The sequence below is a fragment of the Labrus mixtus genome, chromosome 17, assembly GCF_963584025.1.
Source record: "Labrus mixtus chromosome 17, fLabMix1.1, whole genome shotgun sequence".
Lineage (NCBI taxonomy): Eukaryota > Metazoa > Chordata > Actinopteri > Labriformes > Labridae > Labrus > Labrus mixtus.
Window position 1 is genome coordinate 22,742,423 of NC_083628.1, and position 17,400 is coordinate 22,759,822.

Genomic DNA, 17,400 nt, shown 5'->3' on the forward strand with positions numbered 1-17,400 from the left:
TAAATTGTAGGGCCAAGTCCGTAAGTGCTCTATGAAAGGAGATCAAGCCGGGTGTTTGTTACTAAGAATAAGCAGCAGTAACGTCAGAGAGCATCTGAGCTGTTAAGATGAGAAGTAGGTCAATACGACGCAAAGAAAGATATGACGAGTTCTGATCCAAAGTCAAACCTCCGTTAATCCGCGGCTCCGGAGCTGCGACACGCTTCACAGGGGGGAAAAAACATTGGCTGTTTGGTGACTGATAAGAGACTGGATCCTTTCTGTTTAGACATATATCACAATGGTTGTAGGATTAATCTCTCTAAGGTGAATACTTTTCTTTCAATACGTGCACAGCATCCAAACCTTTAGTTTTAATGTGCTCCTGCAAAATGACACTATTTGTCAATTCTCACATGATCTTTTTTCAAAGTAAAAGAATGCTATTACAGGCTTAAGTGACTCACAACATGACTGCAATAATCAGGTCATATGACATTAAGGGAAATATAATGAGGTTATAAAATAAAGAAAAAATAAATATGCTTTGACAAAGCAGAGTTCATTATAGAGGAAAAACTGTAAATCATAAAACTGTTCTATTTGCTAAAATTGCAGGTGTTTGTAATGTCTTAACTTTACCTCAGATGTCATGGCCCAGTTAAAGGTCCATGTAACTTGTGTAAGTGTGTAAATGACCTATTTGAGCTGGATTTAGTCTCTCTCTGGGAGTGATTCATGTTGTTCTCTTTTGTGTCTGTAACCTGTGCTGTCTTGTCCAGGTCTCCATAATAAAAAAGATTTCAAGCTCAAGGGACTTTTTGGTTAAAAACATTATAAGGACAAAAAGCGGTTCATTTTAAAATAATTTTGCAGGATTCAGACAATGCAAATCCATGAATTGATCATCTTTAAGGTAAGCTACAGATGAGAAGTATGGACAGCATTATAACAGGGACAATCACTTAAACCAGCAGGAGAAGCAGAGGGAGTGCATAGACTCCTCTGACAATAAGGCAGGAGGAGTAGACGCAGCATCCACACATGTACAGTATCTGTGTGTGTGTGCCTCCAGCTGTCCCTGCAGAGCAGAGCAATGTATCGGTGATGCATGGATGGCCTGCACCAACAAAATGGTCTGAATTTAGCTGAATGATCAAATCTTGAAAAAATATATTGTTCAAAGACAATTTCAGGATTCAGAAACTGAAAGGCTCATGCTGGCTGTTTGAGCGGTTTAGTTCTACGGATCATGTTTGTCGTGGTTTAACATGTTTGTTGCTGTCACTAAATATAGTTTGAGTTTGGCGTCTCGGCTACGATCTCATCACTCCAACAGGAATGTTTTACATCAGGGGTGACGAGAGAGTGTCTTAAAAAGGACTTGGACTTGTAACACTTTTGCAGTCTTCAAGACCAGTGATTCTCAACTTGTGGGTCGGGGACCTCCAGTGGGTTACAAATATGTGCCTGGAAAAAAAAACTTGTTTCAAAAAGGCTATGAAGCACTTTTTAAATGTGTTTGTTTTGTTCAGTTTATTGCTTCCTATGCATGTTTAATACCGTCTGAGGTCCAAACTGCACAATCTTTTAGAAATCAAAATAAATTAGATTGGTTGAAAAAATATCTGACATTTTGGGCCGCAGTTACTCATGGAGGAGTTTATGGTGGGTCCTCCAAGCTGTTTCTACTCTACATGTCACATTCACACACTGATCGCAGAAGATGCTACGTGAGGGGGCCCATCAGTGCTCATACTGTACACATACTGTTGGCTATATGCCACTCAAAAGCGATTTGGGGTTCAGTGTCTTGACAAAGAACACTTCGACATGTGGCTAAAGGAGGTATGGATCCAACCCCTAAGCCTCCAGTTGGGAGATGATGGACTCTAACACTCAGCCACAGACACTCAAAGTCAGAGCCTGCAGGTGGATGCTGGGGAGGTAACGTGGTTAGAAGTAGGGCAATCCTGGTGTGGAGCAGCGCTGGCAATGTCAAAGCGGAGGAAGAAACCATAAATAAACCTGACATCCAAAGAGGATGTCAGGTTTATTTATGCCAGGTGATTGTGAAGAATGATGCATGTCAAATGTGAAAGCTGTGCAGCACGAGTTGCCTTCCTGAAATAGCTTACAGGTGCCACTCTATTTTATTTTTAATATTCCCAGTAGCCTATACTGTGATATTCAGTTGCATTATGTTCAATAGATAAGGCTATCTAGAAAAATGTGTATGCTAATGCAGGCTGATCAAATTCAATGTTACTTCTAAAAAACAACACTTTAGTGAGATGCATCAGCTGATGTTAAATAACAAAAAATGGATTTGTAAATCTGGATGATCCATATCAAATTTTTATCAAAACATGGCCTTAAAGTTAAGGGCAAGGATATATGTCAAGGATCGAGGCACCTTATTGACGATACTGCACAACTCCTCCGACAGTCTTATGTGCTCTCATTGTGAATCGGGGCGGTCTGTCTTCAGAAGGGTCCCTGCAGTCCGGCCTGGCGCCCTAGCTTTCCTCGGCCCAGCAGTGTTGGTTCAGATTGTGGAAATACTTGACTGAGGGTGACATGGTGATCTATCCATGCGAGCGCAGGGCAGCTCTCTGCAGATGGGGCACTCGTGTCGACTGCTGTTGCTGCACAAGCTCCTGACACTTCCACTGCAGCAGGCCTGATCCGTGCCAGCCAATTCCAGCTCTTGTGGAACAGATGTCATTCGGTCAGGCCCATCTGTCGCTGTTTGCGTGTCTGCTTTGTGAATCCCATCACGGCTGTCCTGATGTTTGAGCTGAAGCAGAGGCTGTGTGCCTGAGTCTCACATGTCTTCATGCTTCTCTGTTCGCTTGTTGAGTATAAAAACTCTGAGTCGTTTCTGTAACTAGCTGGTGCTTTTTTTTTGTAGGAACATTTTCATCTTCTGCTCCCACTATCCTTTATGACAAAAAGGTTTGTTTGTTTGATACAACAGCTTGATGTATGCATGTTGCAGCACTTTCTTCCCGCACAATCTGTTGATGTAATGCCTCTCTAAATAAAGGTGTACCAGACCTCTCCAACCATAGATAGGATGAGCACATGAACAGATAAGGAGCCATAATCTGAGCCTCAGAGAAGTGCCACTGGCCATGTAGTATAGTGAACATTTCACTATTCCACTCAATTTAACACGCTTAACGTATTCAGTGCCAGGGAAAGCTTTTGCCAGTTCAGGAATGCATGAGCAGACTCATTACAGGCGAGCAGACACATTTATTCTGCTCATTTAAAATAAACATGACGTCTGTACATTAGCCTCTTATAAAAATAGATTTTATTATTAAGCAGGAACAGAAGTAAAGGTGTTGATCTGATATATGAAAAGGCATTGAGCGTTGTCGTTACCGTGTATACATGTTTCCTCTCTCTTGGCCGGCTGATGATCAAATGGAAAATGTATGTAATGCCAAGTAATACCACATAACCGACCTCTTCACCACAGGCTGAACATCAATGCTTTTATGCTTTTTAATTTTACATGATCAAAAATGTTCAGGCGTTTCGACATTGTGCATCAGGAATAAACAAACAAAATCAAAATGCATGTATAACTACTGGATGCTGTCTCATGAGCAAATCTAATAGAGCAGTGACAGGAACACATTTTTTATTTGAATAAATGAGTATCAAAATGAACACACGCCAATTCTGAAATGTCCATGTTTTTTTTTTGTTTTTTTTATCAGGTCTGGATTTTTTTTTAAGGTTTTCAATGTTGTCATAATTATACATTTCCTCATATATTTATGCCTATACATGTATGTTTATTTTTAAATTGTCAAATAATTGCAAAAATTATGCAACTTATTATTCAAATGGTCATTTAGTGTTTTAATGCTATTCAATCTGTGTCAATCATTTCCTTTCATGTCGTATCAGAGGTATATGATCATTCAACATTCAAACACTTTATTGTCGCCCATGTTCCAGATTTAAAAAATGACAAATGACTGTGTGCTCCAGCATGGCTGAACAAAAAAAAAAAAACACTATGGGAAAAAGGCTTATCTCCTCTTTTTTTTATGATGAGATAAGAAGATTTAAGAAGATCCATTTTCTTTTGCTTGGCTGTTCAGGTTATTTTTTTTAAAGTGGCCTGTATCAGAATCCTATGGTTTACGATTTCATGCTGAAATGGATGTTCAGTGGAATCTATGAGCAGATGAGGACGGCTGCTACATCCACACTGTTCAAACTGTCATTAAAAAAAAAACTGATCTGAGTCACATATGAGAATACAAAATTTGATTTGGGTCACCTTTGCCTGCAGTGCGAACATAGAGACTGTAACGTGTCTCTTTCCCTCGTTCTCTTCTTCCCTCTGCCTGCTGAACACCACTCAGAGAGGACGAGGGGGACTTAGAGGAGCAGGAAGGGAAGCATGTGGTGAGCGGCTTTTGTATCCCCTTCCAACTTTTACTCCTTTTCCTCCAGGTATTTTTCTTTTTTCCACACAGATTTAGTTATTTATGTTATTGGCTGGAGACCACTGATAGTCCTGTTTTAGGTGTTTAGTTTTGCTTTGGTTAGTGTAATTTGTAGTTTTTAAGGTGCGGAGAGCGACAACACGTTGGAATGGCTCAGCAACTTCCCATCTTTTGTTCTTGTTGGTCGGGGTCTCCAGTCACTTTTGTTTTATCTAGTTTATTCTTTATCTTTTAAGTATTTTGGAAATGTATATAAATAAAGCTCTAGGTTCAAACTTTTCAATCTGCGTGTTTTGACCCTTGCTTTACTTAGTGAGACTTGCTGATGATGAACACAATGGAGAGTTTGGCAGCAAAGCAGCAAGTTAATTTTTCTCTCGAGTCGGCAGAGAGCGATTGGGAAAAGTGAATATCGACCTACATTAATGTGTTAGATAACTTTTGCCTTTACTCACAGTCTAACTAAAGTAAGTGCCTGTTTTAAAGAATTCACTTTTTCCACAGTCTAGGGACACATATTAGTGTTCAGAAACCATGGTAAAGTGTATTTAGCATAATATGTGATCTTTAAAGTAGGGCCTGACCGATATGAGATTTTTGGGGACGATACCAATATTGACGTTGGGGAAGGAAAAACATCCATTACCGATATATCAGCATATATAGAGTGATAATAAGAGTGACAGTGTACATATTTGATCACATTCTGCAGAGCTTTGATTTTCTTTTGTGTAGTTGGCGTTACAACAATGGAGTTGTAGTTCTAGTAAAGCTTGCTTTAAATTTTAGCTCTCACATTTCTGAGCTGAATCAACACACCTAGTTTCACGAAACCAATCGGCACTTGCATATATAAAGCTGTGAAGTAATATTACCTATGGAACGAAGAATTAAAAAATGAAGGTAAGGCTTTCAGGAGAGCACCCTGCCCTATCTGACAACGAATCAGGTGTCCTCTCGTCCTTGAATTCATTATGCTTGAGGGATACAAATCTCCCCTCTGAGACTGATGATTAATGTCAGCCCTGACCTGACGTCTCTCCTGCTGATCTCTCCTCCTGTAGTTCAGTGAGGTCAAAAGTCCAAAGTGTCGCGCTGGTGCTGCAGCCGCGGGCTGTTCTCGCTGTAAAACTGACTGTACCAGCGCCTGTGCTTCTGGATGGCTGAGTCCTCCTTCACCAGGAGAGGCTTGGAGATGTACTTCTTATTGTTCCAGATCATCACGTCTCGCTCAAACTGCACACAAAAGAGATCAGGAGGAGGAGGTCACTGGATGGTAAATTATGATTGCAAAAGACAAAGACCATCATTGAGTAAATATGGTTTTGAAAGAAATGATCATATGTATTATAGCTTTGCTTTGTTATAAAACTTAGAATTCATTTCAAACTGAGCAAATCTTGTTTGTTTTCATGCTCAACAAAAATAGGAACATGTTTTTATTTAAATATGGCTAAAATAAAACAAAACCTAAAAGAACAATCTGTACTTTCAACTGTCTTGTTGCATTACAGCATTAAAATGTATGAGCCGGGATCTCAAGTGCTGTTGATTAAATGTCACTGCACAGTTAGTCCATCAGCGGGTAAGATTTGGCATTTTAGTCCAATCTCAAACGCTCACCTTTTAAAAGTGAGTTCCCTCTCGTGGCTCTCTGTGTTAATACCACATGGAGAAACAAAATGCCAAAGCAATTTAAAACCATTCACGCAGGATTAGAGAAAATGAGCAATGATGAGTGAATGGTATCTTAAAACTATAGTGCCGGATATTAAACATCTATCCCATTTTAATAAATGTCTCTGGAGCAAACACAAAGGAAAGCAACAGCGCTTCACACATTGCGATTCAGTAACATCGCCAGACTGATGTTCTTACTCATTGCAAAGGTGTATTATTGTTGTCCCTGTGTAGGGTTTATGAAGCGAGCACAATGTGTAAACAGCATGCACTTCACATATGAATGGGATTAGTTACTTCTGATGGTCACTTTACATACATATAGTTTAGTTTAGTTTATTTGCACATTTTTTGAAAGAAGAGTCAAACAGAAAACTAAAACAAATAAAAAAATAAAACACATGTGCAGGTGAGGTAGAAACCCATGAGGGCTTATCTCAAAACCTTACCTTAAGAGATTAAACAAAGTTAAAATAAAATACAGTAAAAATAACAAAGTAAGAATATTTACTATCACAAATAAAATTTTCCCAATTGAAAATTACATACAAACATTGAAAACATAAAAATAGAGCACATACAGTATGTAGACAATACAACAAAATCAGGACAATTCACTATTCACTACAAATCTTTCTGACATCAATGCATTTCTGAGTCTCAATTTGTATCTAGAAAAAGACAAAAAATCATTTACACTCATGTATTTAACTAAAATAAAGCTACTTATTTGAAGAATATTAATATCAAAGATTGTCAATATGTTACACTTCAGACAAAGAGGGGCGATACGTTTGCCGTCAATGTGAGAATGGGTGTGAATGTGTAGGTGTGAATGTGCAGGTGTGACCTGCGGTGTAAAAGAGCTTTGAGTAATCAGGAGACTAGAAATGTGCTATACAAGCTCAAGTCCATTTAACAATTACCATTACATACACATACACTCAGACATGAGTGTGACATTGCTGTTTGCCCCTCCTGGCTCCAAACGTTATACATCATCGCCATCTCATTGCATTATGCATTACAGACAAGGTGAAAAGGATCATAAATATCCTGTCTTGAACTGACAATATGGGAAAGGGAATATGGAAATTGTCCAACAATCATCGGCTTTGCACCACAACAGATTTTTTTATTACTTTTTCTCTATTTAAGTTTTTCTTATCGAAATATCACTTTGTCAGTTTTAGATTGTTTCATATCGGTAAAGTTCGAGTGAGTCAGCGTGATTTTACAAAGCATTTAACATTTTAACATTTTGGCTAGTTGCACTGGATAGAATTAGTGTTTGTGTTAAGTCCTTATTAAGGCAATAACTATCCAACTATCTCTTGGTTCTTCTGTGTTGAGAGATAACTTTTCAGTTTCACTTTTTTGTTGAATCAGTGACGGTGTTTTTTTCCCCACTTCAACACTCAGATCATTATCAAGTTTAACAAGGACTATTTGCACCCTCTCTGTGACTGTGTGGTGTTACTTCTGGTGGCAATGAGCAAGTAGGACTGAACCGAGGCAGAGTAGGAGGCAAATACACACAATGTTATCCTCACATTAGAGCGATTCTGAAATTACAAACAGAGTGCAGATAGATAGTAAGTAGTATTTACATTCATCATGCACTTCAGCTACTTTGTCATTTTTGATGTATATTCAGGACGTATGTGTTTTACAGTGATAGTTGAAGCTTAGTTTGCCTCACCTGAGTGCACTCTGCTCTGAGGATGAACTTTGGCACTATAGCTGGGATGTTGGACTGGTAGAAGATGATGTGAGAGACACACTGCAGCAGAGGCTCTACTGGAGTCACACAGTGCAAGATGACACCCTGGCCCAGGAAATTGTGCTCAAACTGCAGAAACACCACTCCTGGACCCACCTGAAACATAAACATACGTATCATAAGTGTGAGTTAAATACTTATGTGACGTGTTTTATGCACTATTGATAAAATAAACAGTTACATGAAGTTAGGGTTGTTCAAGATTTTACCTGTCTGGCCACAACATTGACATCCAGCAGAGAGCAGTGGCGTCCAAACACGGTGATGGCATGTTTCAACAACATCTTAGAACAATGCTTGTTGGGCTCCGACTCTGGTTCCCATTGGGCCTTGAATAACAGCAACACCAACAAACACACATGCAAACACACAGAAAAAGCACAAGGAAATATTGAGTGGGTATTTATCTGTTAGCCAACATGAAACATGTGCAGCACCATCTTACACCTCATTGCCACTTATGCAGAGACAGATTATGAGGCATTGAGCGCCTGGGCACGTGGACTCTACAGGTCACTACTAGTCACATACGTGAGTGGAAACCAGGCGTTTAACTAAAGTACCATTAAATATATCTAAGCTATAATATGTATGATTTAGATCATTATGTTTCTAAAAGCTTAAGAGTCCCAATACAATCTGAATATGTTGCATTTGTTGTATTCACCGTTTGATTATTGACAGTAAACTTAAATTCCGTACCTTCCAGTCATGCTGTAAAAACTCCCAGGTCTTACTTTTGGTGTAACGGAGATCTACTCCGCTCACAATACCTGGCACATGCAGGCAATTAAGGTGAGCGATATCTGCTGCATTTTCAGGAATTTCCTGAATAGAAAAAAAATCAAAAAAAAGAGTTCCAGGGTGAATTTTACAGAATTTCTCTTGGTGTGTATTGAAACACATCCACACACACACTACAAATAAACTACAACTACTACACATGTTATGCACCCACCTGTATGTGAGCATTGATGAGATGTTCAGTTCTCCCCCGATACACCCAGTCGCCCTGTGTGATTTCCTGCAGCTCGGGGACGGTCCACTGAGGTTCGACTCCGTCACAGTGAAACCAAACCAGGATCTGGCCGTTGACCTCACAGCTGGGCCAGCTGCGCACTGTGGCAAACTCTGGCACTAAATGACAAAATACAACACCAATCTGAATCATCGCAGTCTTTTAAGTCAACACATCCATCATGGGGATGACTGAACTGTTGCTCAGTTGGTAAAGCTCCTGCATCAACATTTCCGATGGGCAAGACACTTAACCCTGAATTGCTCCCGCTGCTTCCTCAGCTTCATGTGTGTGAATGGAATTAGTTACTTCTGACACTTTACATAGCAACCTCTGCCATCAGAGTGTGAATGTGTAGGTGAGACATGCGGTGAAAAAGTGCTTTAAGTAGTCAGAAGACTAGAAAAGCGCTATATAAGCTCAAGTCCATTTACCATTAAATGAACGGCTTTATTAATTTGTTAAAACACATAACCTACTTTACCACCGTCTGTTCACAACCGGACAACAAACGATGCCTGCTTCTTAACTTGTGTTTATGGACATCTTAAAGCTCCTGTGTGGAGATTTTGGGTTGTGTAAATTTTGGCGCCCTCTGTGGACAAAGCTGGACAATTCTTCTATTTCCTGATCTTGTCCTGTACATGTGTAAGTGGTGTTTTCTGAAAAAAAGAAAAAAAAATCATCCTTTTTAAAAGTCTAAAATGCATCTCATCATAAATGTTTGGCGTCGAAAATTTTGATCTAGGCTGTGTCTTCAGGGTGCTCGCCTCCACTGACATCTACCCCATGGCAGGAATAAGAGGCATATGATTAAACTATATAGAAATAATCAGTCTTCTCTCTGATTGTTTCGTTTGCTTTGAAGGTCAAATAGATACATCTGTATTCACTGGCTTTTTCATTACCAGGTAAAAACTCCTCACAGCAGCTTTAAGCTTAACTAATGCTTGAGCACTATAGTAACATAACTTCAATGTTTATCATTGGCTGAGCATATTAGTGCCCCCCAGAGGATGAACAATTTCCATTTAGGTCAGCTCCCTCGAAATGCCATTTTCAAAAAACATGTTAACTTTCTACACAATATTATGTCATGATTTTCTGTGGCTATCTTGTCATGAAGGGTATGATTCTAAATATCTTTGCTGGCCCACAAAATCTTTCTGCAAGAATCAATATTGGCCTGATGTTCTGATTGGTACAGAAAAAAATGCAGTATCTTTTGTGAGGGGCACTTGCAAGATTCTTTATTTGGAGCATCTGCAAACAAAAGTGTATGAGAGTAGAGTCTTTAAATGTGCACTTTGATGGACAGATAATGTCAAAGAGTGGTCTAAATTACAATTTATTTGGACTCAATCAAGTTTCCATAGCTCTGAGGCATGGTTATATTGCCTGAAATTCTTGACATTGCAACTTCTTAATTTCATACCTTTTTCTGCATAGGGGATCTTCACACACTTTCCATTGTTCCCATCAAACTGCCATCCATGAAAGGGGCACTCTATGCAGCTTCCCACCACTCGTCCTCCCACGGCCAGGTTTGCACCCAGGTGAGGACAGTAGGCATCCAACACGTAGGCCTTCCCATCCTGGCCCCGAAACACTGCCACCTGCTCCCCTATGGTGATCAGTTACGAAGGGGACAAACACGATTAGAGAATTTTAATCAAATCAAATAGAACAAAAATACTTAATGACTGTTGGAGTAATCCAAATCAATTTCAATGACTCGGTGTACATAGTATCTCTAAAGAAAGGTGCATAGGGAAATAATAGCAAAATGTTGTTATACAGGGGATTAGTGTCAGTCTCTCATAGCAGTGGGATTTAAGTATCTTTGACTTTATTTTATAAGTGTGGAATTGATTCTGAAACCCAGACAGACAAGGGAGGGAAAAAAAACTTTCAAAATAATTTAAATGAAATAAAAAGGTACAAAGGTTCCCAGGAACATTTTCTAAAATCTTTCTTCATCATTAAAACAGGTAAAAAAAAATTAGTGAATTAGTTTCAAAGTAAAACAGAAAACATGAATTTTTTTTCATCACATTGAATAAGTGAGTAATGATGCACTCTTGTGGACAAAATTGGTATTACAATGCATCATTGCGATTAAAGATAACAAAAAAACAACAAAAGACAAAAAAAAAAACCTAGGAAGAAATATCTTAAACATATTTCACCAGCTTCTTATTATTTTCACCTGTTTTCAGCAGAAAAGGAGTTCGTAAGGGAAGTTATTTCCTAATGTCTAAAAAACTGGTTAGGGTCCAACATGGACCCTAACGAGTTCCAAAGGGAACTCGCCCTCAAAATCTCTAAAACTCATTAGAGAATACGATGAATTTAATAATTGAAGGGATCACCAAATATTAGTTTTCTTCTTTTCCTCTAAGTGTTTCCAGAGTGCTTTGCTGTCTTTTAGTATCGGTGAGTCTGACACCACATGTTGAGACCTCCAGCTACTGTATGAACTATATAGGCTTGACTTTTGGTTGACCTGCACTACTCAGATTGCTCCCAGATTAGCACAGGCTGGGCGAACATGGCTAAGAGTAACACCAGAGCCAGCTCTTGCCATGCCTAGTCAGGGTACCCTGGAGTAAAATTTGGAGAAATCCAAAATAAGGCTCAGCCTAGCGAGGGGTGACACAGCACTGTGCTGCGGCCCTGAGACTGTCGTTGAGCAGAAATGATCCGCAGCGCAAAGTTGCAAGAACAGCACAGGAGGGAAAGACACACTGGGCAGAATTTAATATATGGTGTGAAATGGATGACCGCAGCGAAAGGGGCCAGATGAGCTGGCATTCACAGCAGGATGCAGATCCTGAAGGAGGCCAAGTTTTGAAATTGGCTCAGCAGAATTTAGGACAGTAATATGTCGGGTGCTCGAGGAATAATTTGGGCTCAAAGGGACAAGGGGGGATGTGTGCGAAACATATTCTATCATCGCACAGTCTGTACCATAATCACCATAGACAAAAAGGGAGTCTTTTGCAAAAAAAAAAAGAATTACATTTATGTTAACCAACATGCATTAGTTTTCTAACGGCAAAGATCTCTGGACCAGTCTTAGGACATATTTTTTTAAGGTGTCACTCACGTCTTGTCTTTTTTACCCAGTCCTATCTTTGAGAAAGACTACCCCGTTATTATTTTTTAAGACTATTCAAGACAGATTTATAATTAATAGTAATTCATAATATTACTGTGATTGGATGCATGCCTTTCCTGCTTCAAATGTAACATTTATTTCCCATGGAAACACAGGAATATTCCAAATCAGACAATGTTGCTCTGTAATTCCATTTGAAAAAGTCATCAACCTATTATTCAACAATAGGCCTCTATGAAAAGTAATGGATGTGGGTTACAGGGCTATCTATATAATAGCCCTGTAACAAACCTTCATTTCCTCATTGCTGGTCCATGCAGCTGTCTTTTTACATACGTATGCCTACCACTCCACATCTAGTTTATTAATGCCCTCATAGTGTGCACCCTGCACCTTCTTATCAGCGCTCAGTCTTTAGTTTGCTCAGCGTCATCATTTCATCACCCTCAGCAGAAATCATCAGTCTCCATCTCCGCCATCAGTATCAGCACTCTGAAGACACCCTTTGATTACAATACCTCTGTGCAGAGTCTAAGCACCAATAACTTCCTGCAACATAACTACAACATTATATCAGTTATAATTCACATCCCTTTTTAACGTCATTCTGCTATCATTGAGCTCACATTAAGATACTTATTGTAATTAAGAAAACTGCATCTGCTAATGAAGACCAGGGATCAGAATTTAGAGATCTGGAAGGTAATAAGCGGACCTTTAGTTGCTTAATCAAATAGTTACAGGTTATTTTTATTGATGTGATAAGAACATAAACTAATTAGTTGATAAATGAAACTGTATTTTCCAAGTTATGAATTTAATCTATCAATCACAATCAAATGCACAGATTCCCTGCACTAGACTTCACCTTGACATCTTCATAACCATTTGGATGGGCATCTTTTTAAAGGTTAAATGACTCATCATTGAGTAGAAAATACATTGTAATTTGTGATCAAATTGTTTAAGTTATACGGCATGCTGACAAACTCCCAAAGAGCAGGTGTCTCTATTTACTGGTGTGCATTTTTCCAGGTAGAACACTTTTCATATTCTGTTTGTTTATTTCTGGCAGGTGATGTGACTGAAATATGAAAGCAGAACACGCTCTTTGAAACCTTTTTGAACTCCAACTCAAAGAAACTCTGGGAAGAGATCAAACAGACCCGAAGCAAATCAACACGGCAATAAATCTAAAAGTGTGAAATCGGTTTGAACTACATGTGCCCATGGAAACATGCCAAAATAAAATCACAGATAAGCTGTGTAACAGAGCTGCAACAACATTAAGCAGAACAGAGACACAGATGTGACATATCAAAAGCTTCAAAGCTTTAAATGATGACTTGTCATATCATTGATCATGGTGTTTTCACACATGCAACAAAACTCTTGAATTTTTCCTGAATTTTTTGGGGAAAACTGCATGTGTGAACAAAGCAGCAACCTCCGGGGTTGAAAAATGAAGCCTATGCAGAAGTGCAAAATATTGCAGTTATTTGAGTGTCCACTCGAGGCTAGCTCCAGGAACCAAGGAAATCACATACACAACACAGGCAATATGTTAACAGCCTGGTACAAAAAAAAACGATATAGGTCCGATTAGCTATTGTCATTATGGGCACACACTGTAGGGGGGGTTTATATATATATTTATATAACAAATATGTTGTGATTTTATGAGCGATACGTGTTATCCACAGTAAGGCGCGAGGCTAGTCTGATAGAGAGGCGGGCACAATGTAACGGTTTGTCAGGAGGCTCATTGACATTGTTGAATATTTTCAATTAGCCTACACAAAGCATTGCTCTAAAGGTAAAAAACTGTCAACATATAGTTGACAATGATTTTCAGCTATAGAGCCATAATGCAGGGCTGTCAAATCACCATAATCAGAGTCAATAATGTCTGTTACGCGCTAACATAACCCCACAGCTAAATGCTATCCTAGCGCCTACGTTAAGGCTCCACAGGTGCTGCTAATGAAGATTACAGAGACAGAGCCACCACACCCCCCTCAGGTGTGTCATCAGTACTGACCCTGCTTATCCTCCTACCAACCACGCCTACCGCTAAAGACACTGAAGTGAATCCTCCTAACGCCTTATCATAACAATGTCAGATTGCGCTTGTGTGAAGAGATGGGACTGATCTGATTTTATCTCGGTATCGGGTCCGATATAACCCTAATTTATGGATCGGATATCGGACTGAAGGCACCGATCCACGTCACTGATTGAGAAGGATCGTTTGCCACTTAAAACATTCTCAGCTTGAACAATCTCGCTTTGTGTCCACAAATCATCATCTTCAAGATATTCAGAAAAGATGGAACTGCTCCTTCTATATGATAAAAGTACAAGTCTTACACTTCAGTTTAAAATATTTAATTTGAAAACCTGACAGTTGTTGCTGCTTTCTGTTTGTATGTGAAGCCAGCACAATGCAATGCTGGGTTTATTATAGCTTTGTGTAGCCTTACACATAATACCAACAACAACAATAACACTTTATGATGATAAAAATATCAGAATCAGAATTGGTACATGTATTGGAATCGGTGGATTGGTGCATCTCTACTTGTGTGAATACAAATTGATGTAGATTTTATTATTTGCTCAGACTTATTTGATTTGAATCAGATGCTGATATTCATGATTATTTTAAGACTTAACACCCTACATGAACTGTTTGACTGACAGTTTTCATGATCTATTTTGGTTTGGATGAACAAAGTGATGACAGCTGAACTCTCAGACGAGAACTCCTTGTTGCATCATAATTTATCTTTACAGTGAAACGGGTTAGCTAACAACAACAACAAGATATAAGAAGACACCACCTTAGGCTTCCTTTTTTTGTTTTAAATCCTCTGTTGAAATATGAGTCAGTTTGATTGTTCATAAAAATAATACTTCCTTACATTTACTGCTATGTAATAATTCTGCTCATATTTTTTATCCCAGTGTTCAACATGACACCTTTGAATCACACGCACATTTTGAAGCCTGATCGACCTGAAACAATAAAGCTTTGTCCAAGAGGACAGTGTTGATCAGCACCCTAACCCCTATACAATCGGCCAATTGTGTTTCAAACTTAACACATAATCAAAACATAGTAATTTGAGCTTGTATCTCTTATCATGGCAACCATATTGCCTAACTACTACCAGAAATAGGACAACAGAGACAGGTATACCAGGAAGTATCAGTGTTGCAGAACACCTGCTTCAGATCATGGCAGGGTTTTGCATTTCTTTAGTGAATGTTATGAATATAAAATAAAAGGCTTGTTTAAGTATTTATTTGAAAATGTAAAAGGAATCCATTCAACTTCTGTGCACCTGAACATGACCGCATTATGTTTAAGTTGTAGTCTACCTTCCTGACTTACTGGTTTGAGTGACATTGAACCTTTAAATGTTAAGTTATTGATCCTGTACACTCCACGCTGACTGGCATCACCTACAAGAAACCTGTTGGAAGAACTCAGGGTATAGTCCTGGAGATTCACCTCACCTGTGACAAAGCTCAGGTTAACAGGAGTGCAGTGTCAGCATCTTTTCACACCTTCCAACACTGTTTGAGCGGTTTGACTTTACTTAGGCTAAATCTTCTAGGCTACAGGAAGGCTACCCGAACTCTGTTCTTAATTTAGCCTTAGGTTATAGGAAGAAAAAATGTCTTTTGAGTCTGGAATAAAGGCAAAAGTTTTACATGCTAAATTATGACTTTATAAGTGACTTAGGCTACCAAAGTTAGTGGACGGGTTTGTACAACAATGCTACTTAAATAGTTATAAATCCTTATTTTGAGCAGTGGTACGCTTACATAAACATATCATACCTACAACAGTGACATTTTTGATCTCGCCCCTCTCCAACAGGTGTGAGTCCAGCACTCGGAACCAGCCGTTCGGATAAACCGGAGGCAGGTCTCCGACTTTCCGCCTGCGGCGCACCTCGTTTGCAGCCCGGGCTCTGGAGCGACCGTCCTCGGCGATGTATCCCACCTCATCGTGAGCTTTCAGCAGCTCCAAGGGGCAGAAGAGAAGTTTGTAGAGCCAGCCCAAGGCGAAGAGGGAAACCCCGGCGGTGAGGCAGAGCACTGCCCGGGTTAGAAAATATCTTTCTCCCCATATCGGGGACTCCATGTCTGCTTGGTCAATCTGCTCTTTGCCTCCTCGGAAGAAAAGCGATGCACCTGCTCCAAGGGCAATAAGAGCAGCTGTCTTCCCAGTGCACATGTTCTGACTGACCATCTTCCCCCTCACTGAGGGTTTCTTCAGTCCCCGTCCAGGCTTTTAGTTCACCAGAGCATCGGACACTTCTAATATGATGTGCCATCCGGAAGTTACAAAGCATTGACACGAGAGTCAAGGATCCGAGATGCGCCACACCCACGGCCGGAGCACAAGTTTTATTTCACTTGTTTAGAGCACTATTTGACATCAAAATCACTGTTAGCAGCCAATACGTTTTACTGCCATAATTTGTAACATGTAATTTGTAAGTGTCACATTCAAGTGAGAGTTGGCAGTTTAAAAAAAAAAGCTGCATAGGCTAATAATAATTTAATTATCAGTATTAGCCAATTGCCTACATGTTATTTGCACCATATGCAGCACAAACTGCTTTAGGCCTACCTATTCTACTAAATTACACGATAATGTGAAAAAAAAGGATTGCAAATGTTTTTAGTTCACAAAAGAGCAAATAAGTTCTCGAAAATAATATCAATACATTATGTCTCAGCTATAAAAGCCATAAGCTGACATGCATAAATAGGCTACATTTTACAACATTTTACAACATTTTTCAAGTATTTCTTTTCCCTTTCATTTGTAAGAATGATAAGTGCTAAGCAACATAAGATACAAAAGCCGTATGTGTCTGTGATCCTCTTACTCTATCACATATCAGCTAATGCTCCTGATCAATAATAATAATAATTTATACTTCATTGATCCCGTGAGGAGAAATGCGTTTTTACACTGTGTCTAGTTAACATGCTACACAAACATAGGCTGAAATACACACACAGGATCCTATGGACATATACTAATGGAGAGGAGGGGGCCACGGCAGGCGCTCCTGGGCTGGGGGGGGGGGGGGGGGGGGGTTGGGTGCCTTGCTCAAGGGCACCTCAGCAGTGCTCAGGAAGTGGACTGGCACCTCTCCAGCTACCAGACCAATTTCTGGACTTTGGTCCGTGCCAGGACTTGAACCGGTAACCCTCTGATTCCCAACCCAAGTCCCTACAGACTGAGCTACTGCTGCCTTGATGCCAAGTGATTTAGTGTGAGTAGAAAGTGCCCATATAAAAGTGAAAGGTCCAGTCA

The 17,400-nt window shown here is 39.6% G+C and overlaps 1 protein-coding gene across 1 annotated transcript; it reads right to left on the bottom strand.

Annotated features, from left to right (window-relative positions):
* Window positions 1–3,284: 3,284 nt before the first annotated feature.
* Window positions 3,285–16,430, bottom strand: zgc:92275 (cholesterol 7-desaturase nvd). The gene is made up of 7 exons (XM_061061780.1): window positions 15,906–16,430; window positions 10,371–10,559; window positions 8,876–9,054; window positions 8,620–8,745; window positions 8,127–8,246; window positions 7,837–8,013; window positions 3,285–5,690 (listed from the first exon to the last, which is right to left on the bottom strand). The coding sequence occupies exons 1-7, from the start codon at window positions 16,318–16,320 to the stop codon at window positions 5,529–5,531; spliced, it is 1,368 nt and encodes a 455-aa protein (XP_060917763.1). The 5' UTR covers window positions 16,321–16,430; the 3' UTR covers window positions 3,285–5,528.
* Window positions 16,431–17,400: the final 970 nt, after the last annotated feature.